This window comes from Melanaphis sacchari, unplaced genomic scaffold, assembly GCF_002803265.2.
Source record: "Melanaphis sacchari strain LSU unplaced genomic scaffold, SCAv2.0 Contig20_pilon_pilon, whole genome shotgun sequence".
Lineage (NCBI taxonomy): Eukaryota > Metazoa > Arthropoda > Insecta > Hemiptera > Aphididae > Melanaphis > Melanaphis sacchari.
The window spans coordinates 4,721,348-4,741,900 of NW_020271042.1; the positions used below are offsets into that span (position 1 = coordinate 4,721,348).

The window sequence follows — 20,553 nt, forward strand, 5'->3', positions numbered from 1 at the left end:
TGCAAAATATAAATATTTCATGGATGAAAAAATAAATTCCAAAGACTGTATAAATATTTCATGGACAAAAAATAACGCCATAAGATTTTAATATATCATGTATGAATAAATATTTGCCAGTATATAAATCTTTCATGGACGAAAAAATATATGACAAAGAGTGTAAAACTATTTCATGGATGAAAAAATATCACTCGATGTATAAATATTTCATGGACGAAAATATTAATGCCAAAGGGTTTGTAAAAATTTCATGGATGAAAAATATTTCCTGGTGTATAAATATTTCATTGATGAATAAATATTTGCAAAATATAAATATTTCACGGATGAAAAAATAAATTCCAATGACTGTATAAATATTTCATGGACAAAAAATAACGACAGAAGGTTTTAATATTTCATAGATGAATAAATATTTGCCAGTGTATAACTATTTCATTGACGAAAAAAATAAATGCCAAAGAGTTTATAAATATTTCATATTCGAAAAAAATTGCCAAAGAGTCTATAAATATTTTATGGGTGAATAAATATTTGCTAGAATATAAATATTTCATGGACGAAAAAATTTCAAAGGGTATATATATTTATCATGGATGATAAATAACACCTGATGTATAAATATTTCATAGACAAAAAATAATGCAAAAAGGTTTTAACATTTCATGGATGAATAAATAAATGCCAAAGGGTTTATAAATATTTCATGGGTGAAACAATATAAACAGAATATAAATATTTCATGGAAGAAAAATTATCACTCGATTTATAATTAATTCATGGATGAAAAAATAAATGCCAAAGGGTGTATAAATATTTCATTTACGAAAAAATATTACCAAAGAGTCTATAAATATTTTATGGGTGAATAAAAATTTGCTAGGATATAAATATTTGATGGACAAAAAAATAAATTCCAAAGGGTGTATAAATATATCATGGACGAAAAATATTTCCTGGTGTATAAATATTTTATGGACGAAAAATATTTGCCAGAATATAAATGTTTCATTATTGAAAAATTATCATTTGATGTATAAATATCTCATGGATGAATAAATAAATGCCAAAGGGTGTTAGGAACCATGATTGTTGTCAAATTAAAATGATACGAATTCATCCCATGCGTTTCATCAAAACAAATAACATCTTTTCCAAATTTGCTTAACATGAATTTTTGATAATCGTTCATTATGAGCAATAAAAAGTCATCTTCTTTTAGTTGGATATGATTAGTGTCGATTTGACCTTGTGACTTGTAGGTAATAAACGAGTCTTAATTTGTCATCAGATTTTAGTTTTTCTACCCCTGCTCCAACACTTGTATTATTATTAGAATGATGTACTGCCTTATTGTTAAGATTGTATGAAGCTTCAATATTATACAAATCTTTCTTAGTAAGTAAATGAGTTTTTTCTAAATGATTGTTGGCAATATTATCACGAATTTCGTCCAAAATTTTTTCAAACGGAATGTTTTGTGATATTTTAGATGCTATAATATCATCTCTGGTATATTTTTTAAAAGGCAAGTGTCCTATTTCTTTTTCATGACCTATATGATTGCCATTAAATTTAGCGGTACATTTTTTGGTAACATTTGACTCTATAACATTAATACTAGCTGGACAGTACCCATTTATTTTGTTAGTACCCTGTGTTTTTAAACATCGTTGACCTGTACTAATTGAATTATAGAAGCCACTCCTGTGGCAATTGTAATAACTATAAATTTGATTCAATTTCACGTTTCCAATTGTTAAAATCATCAATGCTTTCAAATTCAAAACTATCTACATTTTGTAAAATATTATGATCTTTTTCACAGTGTATATTCATATTTTTGTATGTGGCAGTAAATGAACACATGTCACACTAGACTACGATTTCAATTACTGGAGAAATTAGATGAGCAACTTTTTTGTGTTCAGTTAAATTTTTTTGATGACAATATGACTTAGTACATTGGTCACAAGTATATACATATAAATTACTATTTTTCTGTTTTTTGTTGGTGCTATTTCATCCAATTTTAAAAGAAGGTGATTTACTTTTATATGGGCTCTTAGGTTTTTTAAAAATTTAAACTTTTTTCACATTCTATGCATTTGAATTAATTTATGTCTAACATGTTCTTAAAAACCTAATTGAACAAAATAAAATACTGATGCATATTTATTGTATTTACACAAATAATATTTATAATTTTTGAATTTGTTAATAAATAGACATCTTTTTTTGTGATTTTTTATTTAATTAAATACTTATAATACCATAAACATTTTTACAATACATATTCAAATAACACAACAAATAAATATATATATTATACAAATGAGAATAATAAAGAGATATTTATTAACACATTGACAGACAGTCACAAAAAACTACTTCTATAGCAGTAAAATTAATCTAAAATGGAAATTACTATTATAGCAGATGTTTTTTCAATGGTATCATATAAAATAAATTATTGATTATTTATTTTATAAAATCATTAACTAATTTAGACGTCATGTGTTAAAATTTACATTGAAAACAAAATAGTAATAATAAAATAATTACAATACATTTATAATACAAATAAAATGAAATAGAAATGGTGACAAGGACAAGAAACCGGCCTGAGAAACTCCAGAAGGAACACAGGCATGATCTGATTGCACACCATTAATCCTCATTCATCCGCAAACCATTTTAAAAATCCATATATCCTAAGAGTGACATCCATAGGCCTTCATAACATAATTAACGAAAACCATAAAAAAAAATAAATTAACAAAATACAATTAAAACAATATTCCTGGTTAGTACATCAAGAAAAGGGATGAATAAAACATTTAAACTCAAGTAGTGGTATAAACTTGAAAAGTATTATACATTTAATTAAACAGACAAGTTTTTTAACAATTAGTAAAAATGTACTGAGTTCATTTTACCTGTCAATATTTAAAATAAAATAAATTAATTGGATACTTAACTGTCACTATAATACAATAATAAACTCGGAATTAATAAATTAGACTTAAAACACAATTCAGTTAGAATACAACTTGGGTAGAAATAATGTAAAGGAAAGAAATATATTATCATTTTGAAAATGAAGTGATAATAAAATCTTTGATAACTGATAATGATAACGAAGTCGGCCAACTTGCAGCCATTCGGATTCTCTGTTACTAGACGCTTGTGTATTATTATTTCGTGAATGAAAATATATTTACCAAAGGGTTAAAAATATTCTATGGATGAAAAAATATATGCCAAGGAGTATATATATATTTTACGGATGAAAAATATATATACGCCAGAGTATATAAATATTTCATGAATGGAAATAACTACGCCAAAGAGTTTTATATTTTCTTTGAATAAAAAAATATATGCAATAAAGTTTATATATGTTATGGTGAAATACGAAAATTGGTGAATAACGTTAATTACGCCATCTACCAAAGTTATTTGATTATGTAAGTAAATAATCTAAATAACCACATTTTAAACTCAAATATTCATCTTTCACCGTCATTAACGTCATTTACCAAAACTGGCGATAAATGATGATAATTATCTTAAATAATACACTGATTGTTTTACTTTAGGTACTAATTATAATAATGATTTATTGTAGTTGGGAGATTAATTTTTTTATTTTAGGTATACTTTTATTTAATCTAAAATATATTGTCGCCTCTCTTATTACTGTTGTTAATTTTTTCGGTTGCTGCTTGAAATAAATTCTGGTTCTCCATACCCTAGAGCCCAGATACCTAATTTTGATAAATTTTGCTTTTTTTTTTAAAGTTCTATACAGTTCCAACCAAAAACTAAATCTGTATCCTTATACAAAAATGTATAATGTGTAATTTGCATTTTTGCATTTTTTGTATTATATGCATTTAATTGCATTGTTAATATAATTTTTACAAATATTACGTTAATTTTGTGTAATTAAGCTCATTTTTTTTATTTTAAGCTTTTTTAATATTATGTTTTATATAGGTTATCCTGATTAACCTACTCCGGTCTATTGGCTTTGAAAAAGTAATATAATTAATAGTCAATTCAAATTTGAATATATATTTTTTTTTTTATTTACTTCTTGAAATACATTTTTACCTATTTTGTGTATTATAAAAAATTAATAAATAATAATTAATAATAATTATTTTAAATTCAAATTGTTTTCACTTATCCAAGTACATTTGTTGGTCATTTTCTAAAGGTTTTAGGTCATTTTTGCATTTTTTATATTGCATTAAAGTATGTTTTTAGGACATTATAATCCTAACTCTATGTCCATACCTAATGAAATAGAACTATAACACTAAAATGTAATTTAACTTTTATTATATTTAGTTCACAAATAACATAAATTACTATAAATAATTATAAAACTCGCGTTCATCATATATACAACTTGCTAGAATATGTGCGTAGATACTAGATACTAACTAATTACCTAATACTGGACTAATACTTAATAGATTATCTCGTAATTCGTATTAGTGTCACGTCAATTCATCGCAGCTAAATGCATCGTGCGTCAATTCACTGTGGTCATTTTATCGCAACGTCAATTAATCGCGTAATAACTAATAAGTTAATCGCGCGACAATTCATCGCGTGTTATTGTACTTTATAATTTCTGAACTCTAACAATGTTAGTCTCAAATCTCAATCTTATGACAATCGTTAAATCGTCATTTTAATTTTTAACCGTCATGTATTTATCGAGTAAGCTCATTTATTATTATTTGTATTTTAATAAAATTTTTCTATTATAGCTTTGCAAATGTTAAAAATTAAGAAAGAGAAAGGTATACTTTGTTACAATAGCTATATTTTTCAAAAGAAAAGGAAAATGATACAAAATCCATGTAGAAATTTTATCAATATTATAAAAATAAATGTTGTGAACAACTTCACCTAAGCGAAAGAAAAATATTAAATAATACTGACCATAATCACGTTCCGAGTTTATCAGACTTTGAGGTAAAAAAACACTTAATAATCTATCAAATATAGCCAGTAGGCAGTAATAGATAATAGGTTCAGCACTTACATAATTAAATCCCTATTGAATCGTCTGGGCAGTTACCTATTATAAATAGATTAAAATTTACCTACTATTCAACGTATACCTAAGTAAGCAAAAGTTACAGTTGCTCAATGGCCCAACCGAATTAAATTTTATAATTTGACGAAATTACAGATGGAAATGTTTTTTTTTTGCAATATGATAGTGATATTAATACTAAACAAATTTTAATTTTTTCAACAACATGTTTATTGTGTCTTATAAGCTTATAGCACAATGCGACAATTAGTTTTGTGAAGGCACATTATCTAGTTCTCCATTATTATTTTACCAATTTTATACAATTCACACTCTTTAAGTATTCTAATGTGTTGCTCATAATTTTCAATTACTATTGTAAATTTTGTAAATAATGTATGTGAACTACATAGAATATTTATTGTGATTAATAGTTTTTTGATTCTTTTGTGATTATTTAAATAAATAATTATTTAATAAATATTTGATGAAATTTTGCGATAAATTGACGTGCAATTAATTGCGACCACGATAAATTTACATGCGGTGAATTGACCGCGATCATTTAACTCGCGATGAATTTAGCCGCGGTGAATTGACGTACATCCCTGGTATTATGACTTGGTTTTTTCGATGTTATTGCTAAAGTCGGGATGCCAAAGAATGTATATATATACTTTATGAACAAAAAAATAAATGCCAAAGAGTGTAATTCTATTTAAAAAAATGTAATTTGTATAGGCATGCGTAAACCAAAAATGTAAAAAATTTGTAAATCATAAATAAATGTGTATTTAAGTTTCCCTAGGACATCTAAGATATTAACTTCAATAGAAGGTCATCCAAATGAAATAAATATTAAATAGTGCTAAATAGTGGTACCGTAAGTCGTGATCACACTGTATTATACTTATATATGCTTATTTAAAATGATATAGGTACTTAGTTTTAACATTTTAAGAAGACAATACAAAGAATCAATAGATACGTTCATGTTACACTGTTATCTGTTACGTACTTGTAAGATTGAAGATAAAAGTATAAAATGCCCCTCCAGCCTTTTTGAAAACCAAAATATTTGAATTTGTGAAACTAAAATGATAGTATATTATACTCGTATACTCAGTGGCGTATGTGGCGCGAGGGGGGGGGGGTTCTACGGTGTCTGGACACCCCCCAAACCAAAAAAAAAGAAAAAATTCAATAAATATTTAATTTAGATAAATTTTGTAAGAAATTTGGTAAACAATAATAATATTATATGATTCGTTATGAACTAATTTAATATTATATCAAGTCATTCAAGTTATAAACTAATTCGGAAAGAAAATAAATTTAGTTTTAAATAATGTACTTATTATCCTATTATATTTTTAATTATTTATAAAACTATTATTCTTATAGCACCACTGGTATTGAATATAACAAACAAAATATATAGTAATAATTAGTAAATTATTGTGACCGATTATGGTAACAAATGTGTAATAATAATTTATAATAATTTTATATTATTATTATTCTATTAGTTATTACAGTAAACATACAATTTATATTTTTATCTTGCGGCTCCGTGCCTTCATGTGCCTGTGTTACTTGTTTCTCCAGCGGAAATTTGTGTATATTTAGATATTAATTACAATGATGTTTTTTTTTTTTAATATATAAATATACATTGGATCTTAAATGTCTATATATATATATTTATTTTAAAACATATTATTATTTGCTTTTATTTTTTAATTAAAATTATGTTTACAGTAGGTATTTTATACCCGTATGATTTAAATTATATAAAAATTTCTACTTTTAATAAATAAATAAAAAATATTTCATTACAATATTTGATGAGTATATTATGAGCGGTAGTAGATTTAAACAGAGATATATTGCAACCAATTAACAAAAAGTTTATGCTTATATTATCTGGACACCCCCCCCCCTAAAAAAAAAAAAAGAAAAAAAAAGATTCAAAATACGCCACTGCGTATACTTACCAAAACAAAAATATCTCAAGTTTCTCACATAATGGTTTTGACCATGTTAATTATAAAGGTACTGCAAACAACAATAATGATATATCTTAAAAACGATATTTGAAAAATAAAATTAAAACGTTTTTATACCTCGAGATTCTATCATTATAATATTTTATAAAAGTGTGTTTATTTTGTATACAAATATATACCATATTAATTATTATACGAGATAAGACATAAGTGCTAACACGCTAAAACGCTTACTGGTTAACTATATTGTTAAGTAAATTTGTATTTTATTAAGGTTTATTATAAATAAAATATGTGATTTTATAAAATACAAAAGTGTATATTGGTAATATTTTTATTTTAAATGTTTACACTTTTTTAATACAAATAAAACTGTATAAACGTGACATTTTGTAATATATATAAGAACCTATTATAGTGGTTCATGATTTTGTATACATAATCATAAAGCGCACTATGTGTGTCTACTTTGAACCCACAAGTTTTAACAGTTATTGTACTTGTGAACACATCGCAAAATGTATAATTCCGGCTTTGTACCTATGTGGCATATTTTTATAGGTAGTGTATTATTATATCTATATAAAAATCATACATACTAATATTTACACACACAAACAAACATACAGTAGCGTTCATTTCTAACATATATTATAATTATTGTCTTCAAGTCAAATACAATTATGTATCTACCTTTATAAATAATATTTACCGTGACTGAAGCAATAATTTAAAAATGTATAATTTATAATGTATATGACGTGCAGTCTTTCCATTACGTAAATTAAGTAAATTATCATGTACGATGCCAACGAGTATAAATAATATCGACACATATTACGCGCATTTAGTATCTACGTACAAAACCGTACCCGAAATTCGTTCAAGAGGATATTAAGTTAATAACGTAATGTATAGGTACGCTGCAATACTGTATATCATATATTATATTTTGTATTTTGTTAGAATTTAAAGCTGCAGGATTATGAGTCAAACAAATTACCATATCTAAATTCAAAATAATAAATAAGTAATGTATAAATTTAATAATCGAAGTATAAAACATTTTTGAATAGGTACCTATATTAGTTCACATAAAAGGAGTTTTAGAAGATAATGCTAAGTACTCGTATAGATTTAATTCAATTATTTTTTATTTTTTTTTTAAGTAGGTTTATTAATACCATATTTCGGAGGGAAAGATTTATAGATTTGGCATTTTATATTAAAAAATGGGTATAGGCACTTATACTGCTACGTTAAAATATGATATTTTAATATAAAAAATGTATTTGTCATAAACTACGAAAAATAGTTCATCTATTATATATTTATATATACAAGCACATATCTATTGTTTATTGAAGCTCTTTAAGCCAAAATCATATCTAGAAAGGGGGAGAGATTAAGGGTTCAAACCATAACCGTTGAAATTTTTAATTAATTTCGAAATGTTAAAGTGCGTATGTCTTTATTTTTGAGCGCATAGTAGTACATGCCCAAGGTCATTCTAGTGTGTATTCAATTCGTAGTCCGCTTAATCGTAACGCAATACACATAACTCATATAAGTTATAACTGCAATTTACGCCATACATTCATAATTATTAGTCTCTTGTATCAAGGTTTTTACCTGTAACCCGCTGCATGCACTTAGAATATACGATCATGTTAAAATCAACTCTCTTAGGTCATTAGAGATATTCGTTAGGTGCAGTGTAACGTGATTATAATTACGAGTTACGACATAAAATTCGATGAACGTTTTTCAGTGATGACCGTTAACACCGTTAATTGGAGTTACGTGTAATACACCAATCGGCATGCGCGTCAAAAACAACAGCATAACAGCGAAGCGTAGCGCCGCTACGGCAATAGCTGTGGTCGCATTACTGCACGCAGCCGCTGGCGGCCTGAAGATGCGACGCGGGCTGCGGGACCTGGCGCTCGACGCCCAGGCTCACCGGGCCCGAATCGCCCGTCTGGCCACGGCCGTCAACAAGATGATCGACGAGTACCTGGGCACTAGGTCGGTAGTGATGTTCGCTGACGAGGTGAACCGCAGCGAGTTGGGCCAGCGGCTGCTGGTCGACATGGGCCACCCAAGGCTGCTGGTGCACTCGTCGGCGGCCACTGACGCGCGGCTGGCCAACGGGCTCGTCGTGTACCTGCAACGCGGCCAAGCGGTGGACCGGGACGGCCGGTCGACCGTCTACGACGCGGTGCTGAGCCGGCTGCCGTCCAGCGACCACTCGCGGCACATGGTGCTGTGGGACGAGATGCAGCGGCCGGGCGACCGCGTCGACCTGCACCGCATACAGATGCTGTTCGAGGCGTTCTGGCACTATCAACTCGTCGACGTGGCCGTCCTGGTGCCAGTGTCCACCGGCAGCGTGCGCGTGTACGCGTTCAACCCGTACACCGGGTCCCGGTGTAACGGAGCCGGTCCGCCGATCATGGTCAACGTCTGGAGCAGCTCGACGAACGCTTTCGTCAAGCCCGACAGAGTATTCGGCATGGACAACAAGCTGAAAGACTTGCACAAGTATAACGACACTAATATGTTTTGTGTAGTGTCACCCATTCATTATTGCAGTCGAGTGTCGATAACTCGAGAATTGATATCGGGGGAAACGAATACGGATTCGACTTATATGATGAGAGGGGGAGATAATGTTCTATATAGGACTATGACGTCGAAAACGACTTACACACAATTTGAGAGGCGAGAAAAAAACTTGTCCTTTTTTCATAAATTTTACGAAAACTATACCCATAATATTTCTAGATTTTTATCCCACCATATTATAACTATTGCCGATAGTCAATATTAAATTGACATCATTCGGATTTCGTTTATTTTAAACAAGTATAATAGGTACTTATACATATTCATCATACTGTATTGAAATTGTTCAAACTCCATCCTTTGGGCTGCGTCAAATTGAAGTTCGAAACAATAAAATACAATAAGAATGGCTGTACATGGCTGATAAAAATTTTAACTTACTCCCCGTTAGTTATATTTAATATATTAACTAACAGAGTACCGGTAGACGGAAGTATACCAATATCTACTATCTAGTTTTATTAAAGTAGCCGTAATTTTATTACCTATAGATTTGCTTATGACTTTTTGAGAAGAGAAAATTGTCGGTAGTACCTATCTAAGTATTATATTGTACAAAATAAATCGATGTATATGGGTTAGGTTAAGTAAATCTTAATACCTATAAAATTTCATTATTTATTGCGCACTTTTTCTTTTATGTTCTTTATCTTCTATGAGCTTTTAAATTAAATAACTGCTCTTTTAGGCAATTATTAATGATTTTTAACGATTTACTTTGATCTAAAACCTACTTTTATATTAATGTATATATTTTAAATCCTATAGTTCACTATGCAGTTTATTTTATTAATCAATATTAATATTTTTTTAAATGCTTTAAAAAGTAATTATACAGATACCTATGTTTTATGCACAACTATACCTAACCTTTTTTAGTAAGAATTTTGAAGTTAATTTTTGAAATAATGGTAGTTATAGATTGATACATCAACATCTTGTACACAACTGCAGTATAGTATATATACAGTGATGGCACTAGGGGGGGGGGGATTCTGTGCAAATGCCCGGGGCCCCATGTTTAATTATTTGTTTTTCACTATTTTATGGCACGCAGAGAAAAAAAAATTAATTTATGGCTAGTAACTTAAGAAGAATTTTTTGTAAATAAGTAATATAGCCAATGTGCATAGTTTGTAATCATACAGGAAAAATAAAACTAATATTTGTACCTACTTGAAATACCAATTATAGGCTATAAAATATAAATTATTATACCTACTAATATAAATACATTACACTTCAATCAACAATAACAACTGATAAAGTACGAACACCCTTTAATTATATTTATTTTAGTATAATTTAATTTACTCACTACACACATTAACTCATAAATATATAAATAAATATTTATTTTTTTTATGTAGCTAACTATTTTGTTTTTATTTTATAATTTTAAAAAGTTAAATAAATGTAATTTTTTGTTATATATGATTTATTTTGATAAAGCTTCATCATTTTTTAAAACTAATTGTATTCAATAACTAATTATTTTAAAATATACTTAACTGTGCATCTAATATTTAAATATATTTTATAAACTAAATTAGTGGAATCAATAAAATTTTGAACAAAAATATGTTTATTGTTCAAAATTGAACTTGTTTGCGCCGCAACGATGGCCATGTCCGCTTGACATCACGTCTACGATGACAAAGTTGGTGCCTTGACGTCGTAGTGCGTCTAATATAAACTTCGTCGGTAGATATATCTATAGTTCCCATATACTTCACGAGTCGAACAATTAACTGCTTTAGCAAGTTCTGGCGACGTAAACTGTCATAAAAATGTTTTAATTTTGATAATATAATATTTATATCTAATAAATTGTCAATTAGAAATAATAAAATAAATCTCTATTGTTAACTGATAATTGGTATCTAAAATGTGTCTAAAAACTATCACCTATTATATAAAACAAAAGATCAAGTGTAAGTATTTACCGTCTACTTCCATAATCATCAACGGCACCACCAAAAATAATTGTCTAGGGCCTCAAAATACATAGTGCCGTCACTGTATATATTATATAATAATGTGTTAGGTTTTGATATTTATTATGGCTGTAGCCCATTAGCGTAAAATATGACCCAAACGCGACCTAAAAGCGCAAAAATAAAAATCCCATAGAGCAAAAAAAAATACCTTTTTAATAACCCATAAGTGCAAATCAATTTTATAAAAAAAGTGTATTTAATTAAAATCGTAGTTATAATTAATATTTAAATAAGCATTAACTGTAATATTAAAATCAGTAAAAAATAAAAAATATAATTTTAAGTATAATTTTAAATTGGTTAAACATGTATCAAAAAATCAGTAAAAATCAAAAAATCTATAAACAAGTACCTATCATAAATAAATACATTTATTAAACTAATAGGTATAATAATGAGTAAGTACCTTAAAATTAAATTTGAAATTTGAAACCCACTATCTTCAAGTATTCCAATCTAAAAATTTTTTTTTCTGTATACGAGGTCCAAGTTTTTGTCATCGTAATGTGTTACGATAAGATACAGAAAAATGTAATGACCGTAGCGATGTGTTGGCGCGTTGCTTCAATCTGTCGTGGAAAGGCCACGCGTAAATACATGGAAAGCGTCGAGCGTCACACGTTAGGTCAGTAAAATATTGTATCTAGTAATACAATTTATTTTTGCGCTTTTATCCCACTATCAAGGTACAAAAGTGCAAATTAATTTTGCGCTTTTGGGTTATCGAAAAAAAAGGTCGATTTGCGCTTTCGAGTTTCACCGTTTATTATTATTTTATTATCTATCTTTTATTTATTAATTTATTATATCCTTGAACGGGCACCTCTAAATAACAGCATCTTCAAAGTATAAGTGATATGTTTTTAGAGACGGGATCATTTTTACTTCTTATCTATAGAAAAATCTTTAAATATAAGACATTATAAATAACGAGCACGTTTATGACTAGATTTTAATAATGTTTACCATAATTATTACCTATCTAAATTCTAAATATACTTTGTTTTAACGTTAATTTTATATGTTCACACATTATTATACTATTATTACTATTAATCGTTATGATTTATCTTATTCGTTGTTGAAAATGGGCACCTCTTTCAGTTACTTATTTTCTTTTAAATAATTATTCAGTATACTCTCGTTAATCCGGCTATGTAGTAGTCCGGCACATCTAGTAATTCAGCTATAATTTATTTTTATTTTTAATATTTTTGCTTAAACGATTACAGTTAAAAGTCTTAAAAGCATCGTTTTAAACAAAAAATTATTATTTTAGACTTTTTCCATCAAGAAATTCATTTAATACAGTAATAAATTAGTATGTGTGACGTGTGTATCATTTATATGTTTTAATAAAACAAATTAAGGTTTTTCAACAAGTAAAAATGCTTTTTATAAGAACCTAGTTACGGTAACTAGATATCTGTTGGATTATCGAGAGTCTACTATACATGTATACCTAAGTATATTCACACGTATAAATAATACAAAATATGTATCATTTTTTTTTAATATTATAATTTTTTATTTACCTTTCTAACCTCTCTAAATAGCGTACCTACAATATTTCGACGACCAAGACTAGAAGTTTAACTATTCAATATGGGTTTTTAGTTCTAATAGATACACATTGGCATGGAACTTATTTGTTTTTTTGTCCTTTGTATAAAAAAATTGATATCCCTTTAGCACCATATTTACTTATATACATTACAAATTTACAGTAATGATGATTTAATAATTATAAATTTTAAAAAATATTTATTTAAAACAATTTAAAAATAAATAAAATTTTTTTCAAGATTGTAGTTGATAAAATAATTTTATTAACATCCTAATCCATCGTTAAAGTAGGTACGTAATCGTCAAATATCTATGAAAAATATTTGTGCTTGTATATTTCTTTAGATTTCCCATTTTTCCTTAATTTTTTTTTCTCGATTATTTGTAAAGTATTGAACTCGATTAATTTATAACTCCTCTTCCTTCTAAGATACCAATTAGATATAATTTGCTACCAGAAACCAATCAAAGTTTAAAATCAAAGCATTTTTACTAGGTATCTTAAAAAGTAATGGTAGACAGAAAAAACATAATAATAAAATCAATTCACTCAGAATCTCGAAATATAGATATATACCTACTTACATTGTATACCAATTAGTTTCGAGTATTTTTTACATTAACTAATAAATACACCTTTTTATACATTCCACACTTTATTTAGGATTAGAAAAATCAATATTAAATAACCTTCTACACATAGTGAAACCTGCCTACCAACATAATATGGATACATTATAAATATTTGTCTATTATATATTATTCAGATGTCCGTTGAAATGCTTGGGCATACACAGGCCACCCGTATCAACGATAGTGCAAACAGAGAAAGGCTTTCAACTGTCGGGGTCAGGTTTGCGCATCATCAATTTCATGCAGGAGTACATGAACTTCACTGGTATCGTGACTATGGCCGTAGGCCATTCAGAGGTACATTTCGTCTCCGAAACAGCCTTATCGGACAACGATAGTTCACCAATCGGTGTGAAGGTGAAACATGGAAAGGTGGACTTGGCATTCGGTCGGTTCACGAGAATTTTCGACAGCGAATCCGACGTGGAGTTTATCAAGGAAGATCAGATGGACTGTTTCACGTGGGGCTTGCCCAGCGGCATTGGTCACGACCCGACGTTGTGGATCAACTACGTGGCGGAATTTTCTCTAGTCATCTGGATATTGATCATACTGAGCATAATATTGGCGTTTGGCGTTGTCGTTGCACTTTCGCAGCTCATGTCCACACTTCAACGGCCAGTGACGACGGTCCAGTGGAGTCCGTTATTCATTCTGTTTTACACGTATGGTACGTTCATCGGCGCTCCCATCAAAGTCACGCCCAAATCGTGCGCATTGCAAGTGTTTCTGTCTAACTGGTTACTGTACAGCCTGGTAGTGACGAGCGCGTATCAGGCGTATTTGGGTAGTTTGATAACCATACCACAAATGACGCCCGAAATTAACGACCAGCACACGTTGCTGAAGACCGATTTGAACTTAGTAGGCAGAAAAGACATGTACTATTTGATCAACTCATCAGCAGGCTCTAGCAACGATTTCAAAGAGTTGGTTGACCGCTATCAGATATTACCTCCTGAAGACTTCGGTCACTTCATCCAAAGGATATTATTAAAAAAAGACACAGCCGTCTTGGCATCCAAACGCGAACTGATATTTTATGCGCAAAGGTATAAGACTATTTTTAACGACTCGAGACACCTACACGTTTTGCCCACATGTACGATTGAATCATACTCGTCGACATTTATGCTTCGAAAGGGATCGCCGTTTCGGCATAGAATTAGTACCATTATGTCACGACTCTCAGAAACAGGTATTATGCAGCAATGGGATAGGGAAACCCTCAAAGAAGAACTGGTACATAATATTGCGTTTACCGAGGATACGACTCTTTCTATGTCACAATCTTTCGGAGCATTTGTGGTTTTATTTTTTGGTTTGTTTTTGGGCTTCTGTGTGTTTATTGGCGAAATCGTTGTGTACATTATGAATACATTTTGTATAAGGCATAAAAAACAAATCATGTTCATAAATTGACTACAAAACAAAAAACTAGATTCAACCTATATTTAATAACAATATAATGGAATTAATAATACAAAATTAGCTGTACTATAGCTGTATAATTTGTTAATTTAATTAATAAACATTTTGCATTAGATTCTGCTCACAAATAAATTGCAAACTAACAATAATCCTATGAACAAAAACAAAAATGTATTCAATTAGAAAATGTCACATTATGTTGATGATCATTAATGTCTACATGAGATCGTAAACTCTCTGATGCATAAGCTAAAAGAGTTTGAGCAGCTTGCTGTGTTGCTAAATAGTCACGAGTTTCGTTCATCCAATCATCAGCTATTTTTTTAGCACCTCCCTTTAATAAATGCATATACTGCAAAGCCTGATAATAATTGTCTCGTTCTATACAATACCTAAAAAAAATATGTGTTTTACACAATAAATTATAGTTAAATAATGCGTAAAATTACCTGGCTCGTTGGAGAATATCGATATTATTTAATTCATTAACATTTATAGGAGCATTGTTTAATTCTTCTTCAGAAATTGGTACAGGCGATTTAAAGGTGAAAATTGTAAATATAAATGATGTTACCAAATCAAATAGTTTCACATTGGTATCTGGTACTAAAGCCATATGAAAAGCTTTATCTTCAACATTAAGAAATCTGTCTTTTAATGTTTCTTCTGTATAAACACCTCGAGTTAACACTCTTTCAGGTATTGTATCCAACAATTCTTTTATTATTTTATGGTTTTCTAAATTAAAATAGTACAATTTCAACTTGGTTGTTTATTTTTTTTCAAAATATTCATACTTACCACCTCCTGATTTTTTTATATTATTTACTAAATCTTTTAAAGGTATTAATTCATGTTTTGAATCATTTTGATCAGTATCAATCGCTACAAATAATGACTGACAGGCTTTCCATAAATAAAATGATTCATTTAGTTTTTCTCGGTTTTTTGAATGTTCTGAAACAATGAAGTAAATTTTAATGACCACATAAGTTTCTTTAAAACTAATCCCTTACAAAAATAAGAATTTCATTAAAAAAAATTAAGATTGCAAAAAAATGTTTTTAAAACATGATTTAAGAGATGTAAATTTAATTTAATTACTTGATAGATAAAAATTATTGGAAATGTTATGCTTATAGATAATTCAGGTTTAGTTAAAATAATATACAATTTTATAAATTGTACCTACTAATAACTATGTTATAAAAATAATCGATTAAAATCAATATATATTTATATTTTTGTTATTGATAAAATAGTGAGTAAATTATTTCATATTATTTATGTAGGTGATATTTATTAAATTAATTTTTATATTTCTTAATCATGTTTATTCATCAATAAAAATAAACAGAAAACAGTTTAAATTAATAAATTTATTATTTAAATATTTTAAAAAAAAAATACCAATTTGCATATTTGTGTCTATTATATAAAATGTTACAGTATTTAAAAATACAAAAACTATATTTATATAGCACAATTAAGCAGCATTACCTAAAAAGCATTATTGTATTAATGAAGTTTAACAGATACAACTATGAACTTAGTACCTTTTACTGCATCATTTATGCCATTCATAACAGCAATCATGCTTAAAACTTGTTCTTTATATTTAAGCTTCTCAATTTCAGCTTTTTCAGAGTATTCTAAACGTACACGACGTTCAACTTCTTTTTCAGCTAAATTGGCAGCTTCTTTTAAGTGATCCATATGCACTTCAGTTTGAAATCTCAATTGTTCCTTGAACTTGGCTTCATTATTTGCCTTTGATCCATAGCTCTAAAGAAAAAAAAAATTTTAATTCTATCAAAATAGTAAACAATTCCTTACTTCATTGATAAAATTATTCATGTGCCTTCTACGATTTTTTTCTACTTGAAATCCTAAGACTTTATCGATGGCTTCAGAATTACCATTTTTTAATGCACGAACAACATCATTCACTTGTTCTTCACCAATTATCTAAAGAAATAAATAAATAACCTTATGAGATATGATTAATTGAAATATCGAAACATAGTATTGTAATTATTTCCATTATTTTGCTTCAAAGTGTTACTGACATATTTACCTATTCTCTAATATAATTTTTCAAGGCATAATTATTAATTTGTATAAAATCTCTAAATAAATAACATGGTGTCTAGCAAATAAATCCATAATCATTCAATGTATATAAAATAAAATAATTTAAACAATTACCTCTTGTTTGAACAATTCATTTTGATAAAACATTAATTTTTTAGTTATATAATCAACAAACACTTTAAATTCAGCATCTGTCAACTTCAAATTTTTATCGTCAAGTCTAACATGAGGAAATAATGATTGTAATTGTTCCTAAAAAATTAACGATACAATCATTAAGATCAGTACATCAGTTAGAGTAAGGAAGTCAAACATTATAATAATTAATAAACAATATTTAGAAAATAGACTAACTTACTGAGAATTGTTTTCTAATATTCATAACTTGTCCATTATATTTATTAAAAAGTAATAAGTTATCTTTGTCAGTTTCAAAATTCTTTTCCAAAGTCTTAATATCCAATTTTAATTTCAAAATATTGTTTTTAATAGTTTCTTTTTCTTCATTCGTAAAATTATTTTTAGAATCATCCAATGAATATTGTATTTGATCTAAACGCTTCCTAATTAATTACAAAACCAATTAAATATTAAAAAATATAACACAAGAATTATTAAATAATTACCTAGCTTCTTGAGCATTTACTTTAGCAGTTTGACAAAGTTCATCCTTTTCCAAACTGACATTTTGTAATTTTTTCAAAATGATAGTATTGTGTTTGTTAGAAACATTATTAACAATTCCATTTACTAGTTCATAATAATCTAAAAATAATATTTCATACAAATATAGTAGATGCCACTTATAAGACTCACTTTGTGCTGGTCCCAAAGTGAGTCTTATAACCGAATGAATCTTTAAGACGAAGTGGGAAAAAAAATTAATTACATATTTATAAATTTTATTTTACTACATATTTTGCTTTAATTTTAATACTTTAACACATATTACATATTGTATATTTATTATTGAATAAATTTAATAATCCCAATAAAAAAAACTAAAATTATAATAAGTAAATATTACATAAAAAAATATTATAAAAATTATACATTAATAAAAAAATTATTATTATTTATTTTGAAAAATTATTTTTAATTTTAGTTAGTTTTTTATTTTATTCCAATATTCCGAAAATATACTGTTCATATCCGTATAACTGCAATAACTACGCAGCCGTCAGATAATCAGATATGTACCTTAATATAATAACAATAATCGTAGCGATAAACGTGAACTTTTATCTGTGATAAAAATTATTATACATTATAAGGTACCAACAGAAACTTTACTATTTATCTTACAAAATTTAAGTCTTATAACCGATTTTTTAATATATTTGGTTACGTCCAGACCGTACTAGACGATTTTGAGTCTGATAAGCGGCGTCTACTGTATAATATTTGCATAAATTATTAATGAAATGTCACATTGTTTAGTATTTTTAAAAGTTTTTAAGTAATTATTTAAAACAGCTTTACAAAGAAAAAGTCAACAAAAGATCAAGTCTAAAAATAAAAAAGTATTTTTCATATTGTACAAATAGCCTGAAATTTTCTTAAATAATTAAAAATGCAATATAACTCACTTTTAAATGCATCTAATGCTTCAGAATAGGAATTTGAAACTTCATTAACTAATAGAGTTGCCTCACTTCTTATTTTTGTAATGTTGGATTTATCTTTTTCAGTATTAATTCCTGAAATGGTTATTTTTTCAGTTAATTTCTTTTCTAATTAAAAAATTTTTATGTAAATATAAATTGATTAGTTAAAAGTTAATACTATAATAAATAATTAATACCATAAATATCATACATTTCATTAACTTTTTAACAATTTAAATTATTAGTTACCTGATGGTTTGTCCGTTTTTGTGGAAATTGTTTGTGATTCTTTTGATTCAAGTTTTAAAGATGTTGGTTTTGTAACATTTATATCTTGTTTAATAGTTGGAAGATCTAGTCTAAAACTAATAACCATTCAAATTAATACAGAATATTATACACACATTTTTAATTTAGTCAAAATTCTATAAGAAAATTTAACATTAATTGTTAAGTAAATTATCTACTAATGAAGTTGATTCAACTTGAACTAAAATTAATTTCTAACATAAAAGTAGCATATTTAAAAAATATCTGTGTTCTCATAAGCTAGATTTTTCAAAAATATATATTTATTTTTATTTTTAATCACAAATTACCCCTACAAATAATTATGAATTGTTTTTAGTTCTATACACTAATTTAATTATTAAAATACTCACTTGGGTTTTACATTATTTGGTATATCATGTATGATTTTATCTTCAAATAATAATAGTTTTAAAATTTCCTCTGAACCATAAACATTAGATTTTAACCACTGTCTAAATTTTGAATCATATTTTGCATAAACTACAATGGAACTAAATCCAAATATTACCGTTCCCAGTGCATATTTTCCTACATTTGATTTTCTGCCAACAAAAATGATAATCTATAAAATATGAAATTAAATAAGGTGTCTATTATGTGATGTTATAATACCTAGAACTCGAAGAATCTGCATGAACAAATCTATAGCCCAATGTTTTTTTATTAGCTAAAGTAGGTTGCCCAAATTGAAGTTTAACACCAGATGAGATCTGAAAAGAAAAAAAATATAATTAAAGTTTACACACTTTTTGTGCATCTATAATACCTGATTTAATTTTTAGAATACTTACTTTTGAAAACCGTTTCAAATTTAACATGTTTAGTGATCGAAAACCTTTTCAAATTGATTATTCTAGAGATTAGCACTCTTTCATCTATCTTAACTATGTTAATGACAAATTGACAAATATTAAATAAGTAATATCAAATGGCAGTCAGCTTTTAGCGATTGCAAATTTATTCGGCCAATCGAGAATAAGTAATAAACATTAAACATACTCTTTTGAAAGTTGATAACACAATAAAATGATAGTTAATAGATAAATATAAAACTCCAAGGACATTATATTTCAAATTTTTGATTTAAGATTCTGATTGTATATTATTATTCACAATTAAAATGATAACATACAGATGATTATTTTATTAATGTTCTTAACGATAATGTTGGTAGACTTCGATTTTTCATTAAGGTAGCACTGCTTATCATT

The 20,553-nt window shown here is 27.6% G+C and overlaps 2 protein-coding genes across 2 annotated transcripts; one reads left to right on the forward strand and one right to left on the reverse strand.

Annotated features, from left to right (window-relative positions):
* Nucleotides 1-8,917: 8,917 nt before the first annotated feature.
* On the forward strand, nt 8,918-15,333 carry LOC112593679 (the record flags this gene model as incomplete). Its single annotated transcript, XM_025338186.1, has 2 exons — nt 8,918-9,615; nt 14,033-15,333. Coding segments are annotated over 2 exons (1,986 nt in total), but the record flags the coding sequence as incomplete, so codon positions are not given.
* Nucleotides 15,334-15,369: 36 nt separating this feature from the next.
* LOC112593717 (MICOS complex subunit Mic60-like) lies at nt 15,370-20,350 on the reverse strand. Its single transcript, XM_025338234.1, has 13 exons — nt 20,134-20,350; nt 19,955-20,052; nt 19,693-19,884; nt 19,280-19,395; nt 19,013-19,123; nt 18,050-18,188; nt 17,782-17,986; nt 17,538-17,675; nt 17,166-17,297; nt 16,886-17,114; nt 16,131-16,286; nt 15,779-16,067; nt 15,370-15,721 (listed from the first exon to the last, which is right to left on the reverse strand). Exons 1-13 carry the CDS (start codon nt 20,158-20,160, stop codon nt 15,505-15,507), a joined length of 2,049 nt encoding a protein of 682 aa, XP_025194019.1. The 5' UTR covers nt 20,161-20,350; the 3' UTR covers nt 15,370-15,504.
* Between the last annotated feature and the right edge of the window lie 203 nt (nt 20,351-20,553).

Coding starts and splice junctions, on each gene's coding strand:
- LOC112593717 (XM_025338234.1), bottom strand. CDS start 20,160: ATGTTAAATTTGAAACGGTTTTCAAAA. Junction 19,124..19,279: donor AAAAACGGACAAACCATCAG/GTAACTAATAAT, acceptor TAACCATTTCAG/GAATTAATACTGAAAAAGAT. Junction 17,987..18,049: donor GTAAATGCTCAAGAAGCTAG/GTAATTATTTAA, acceptor GTAATTAATTAG/GAAGCGTTTAGATCAAATAC.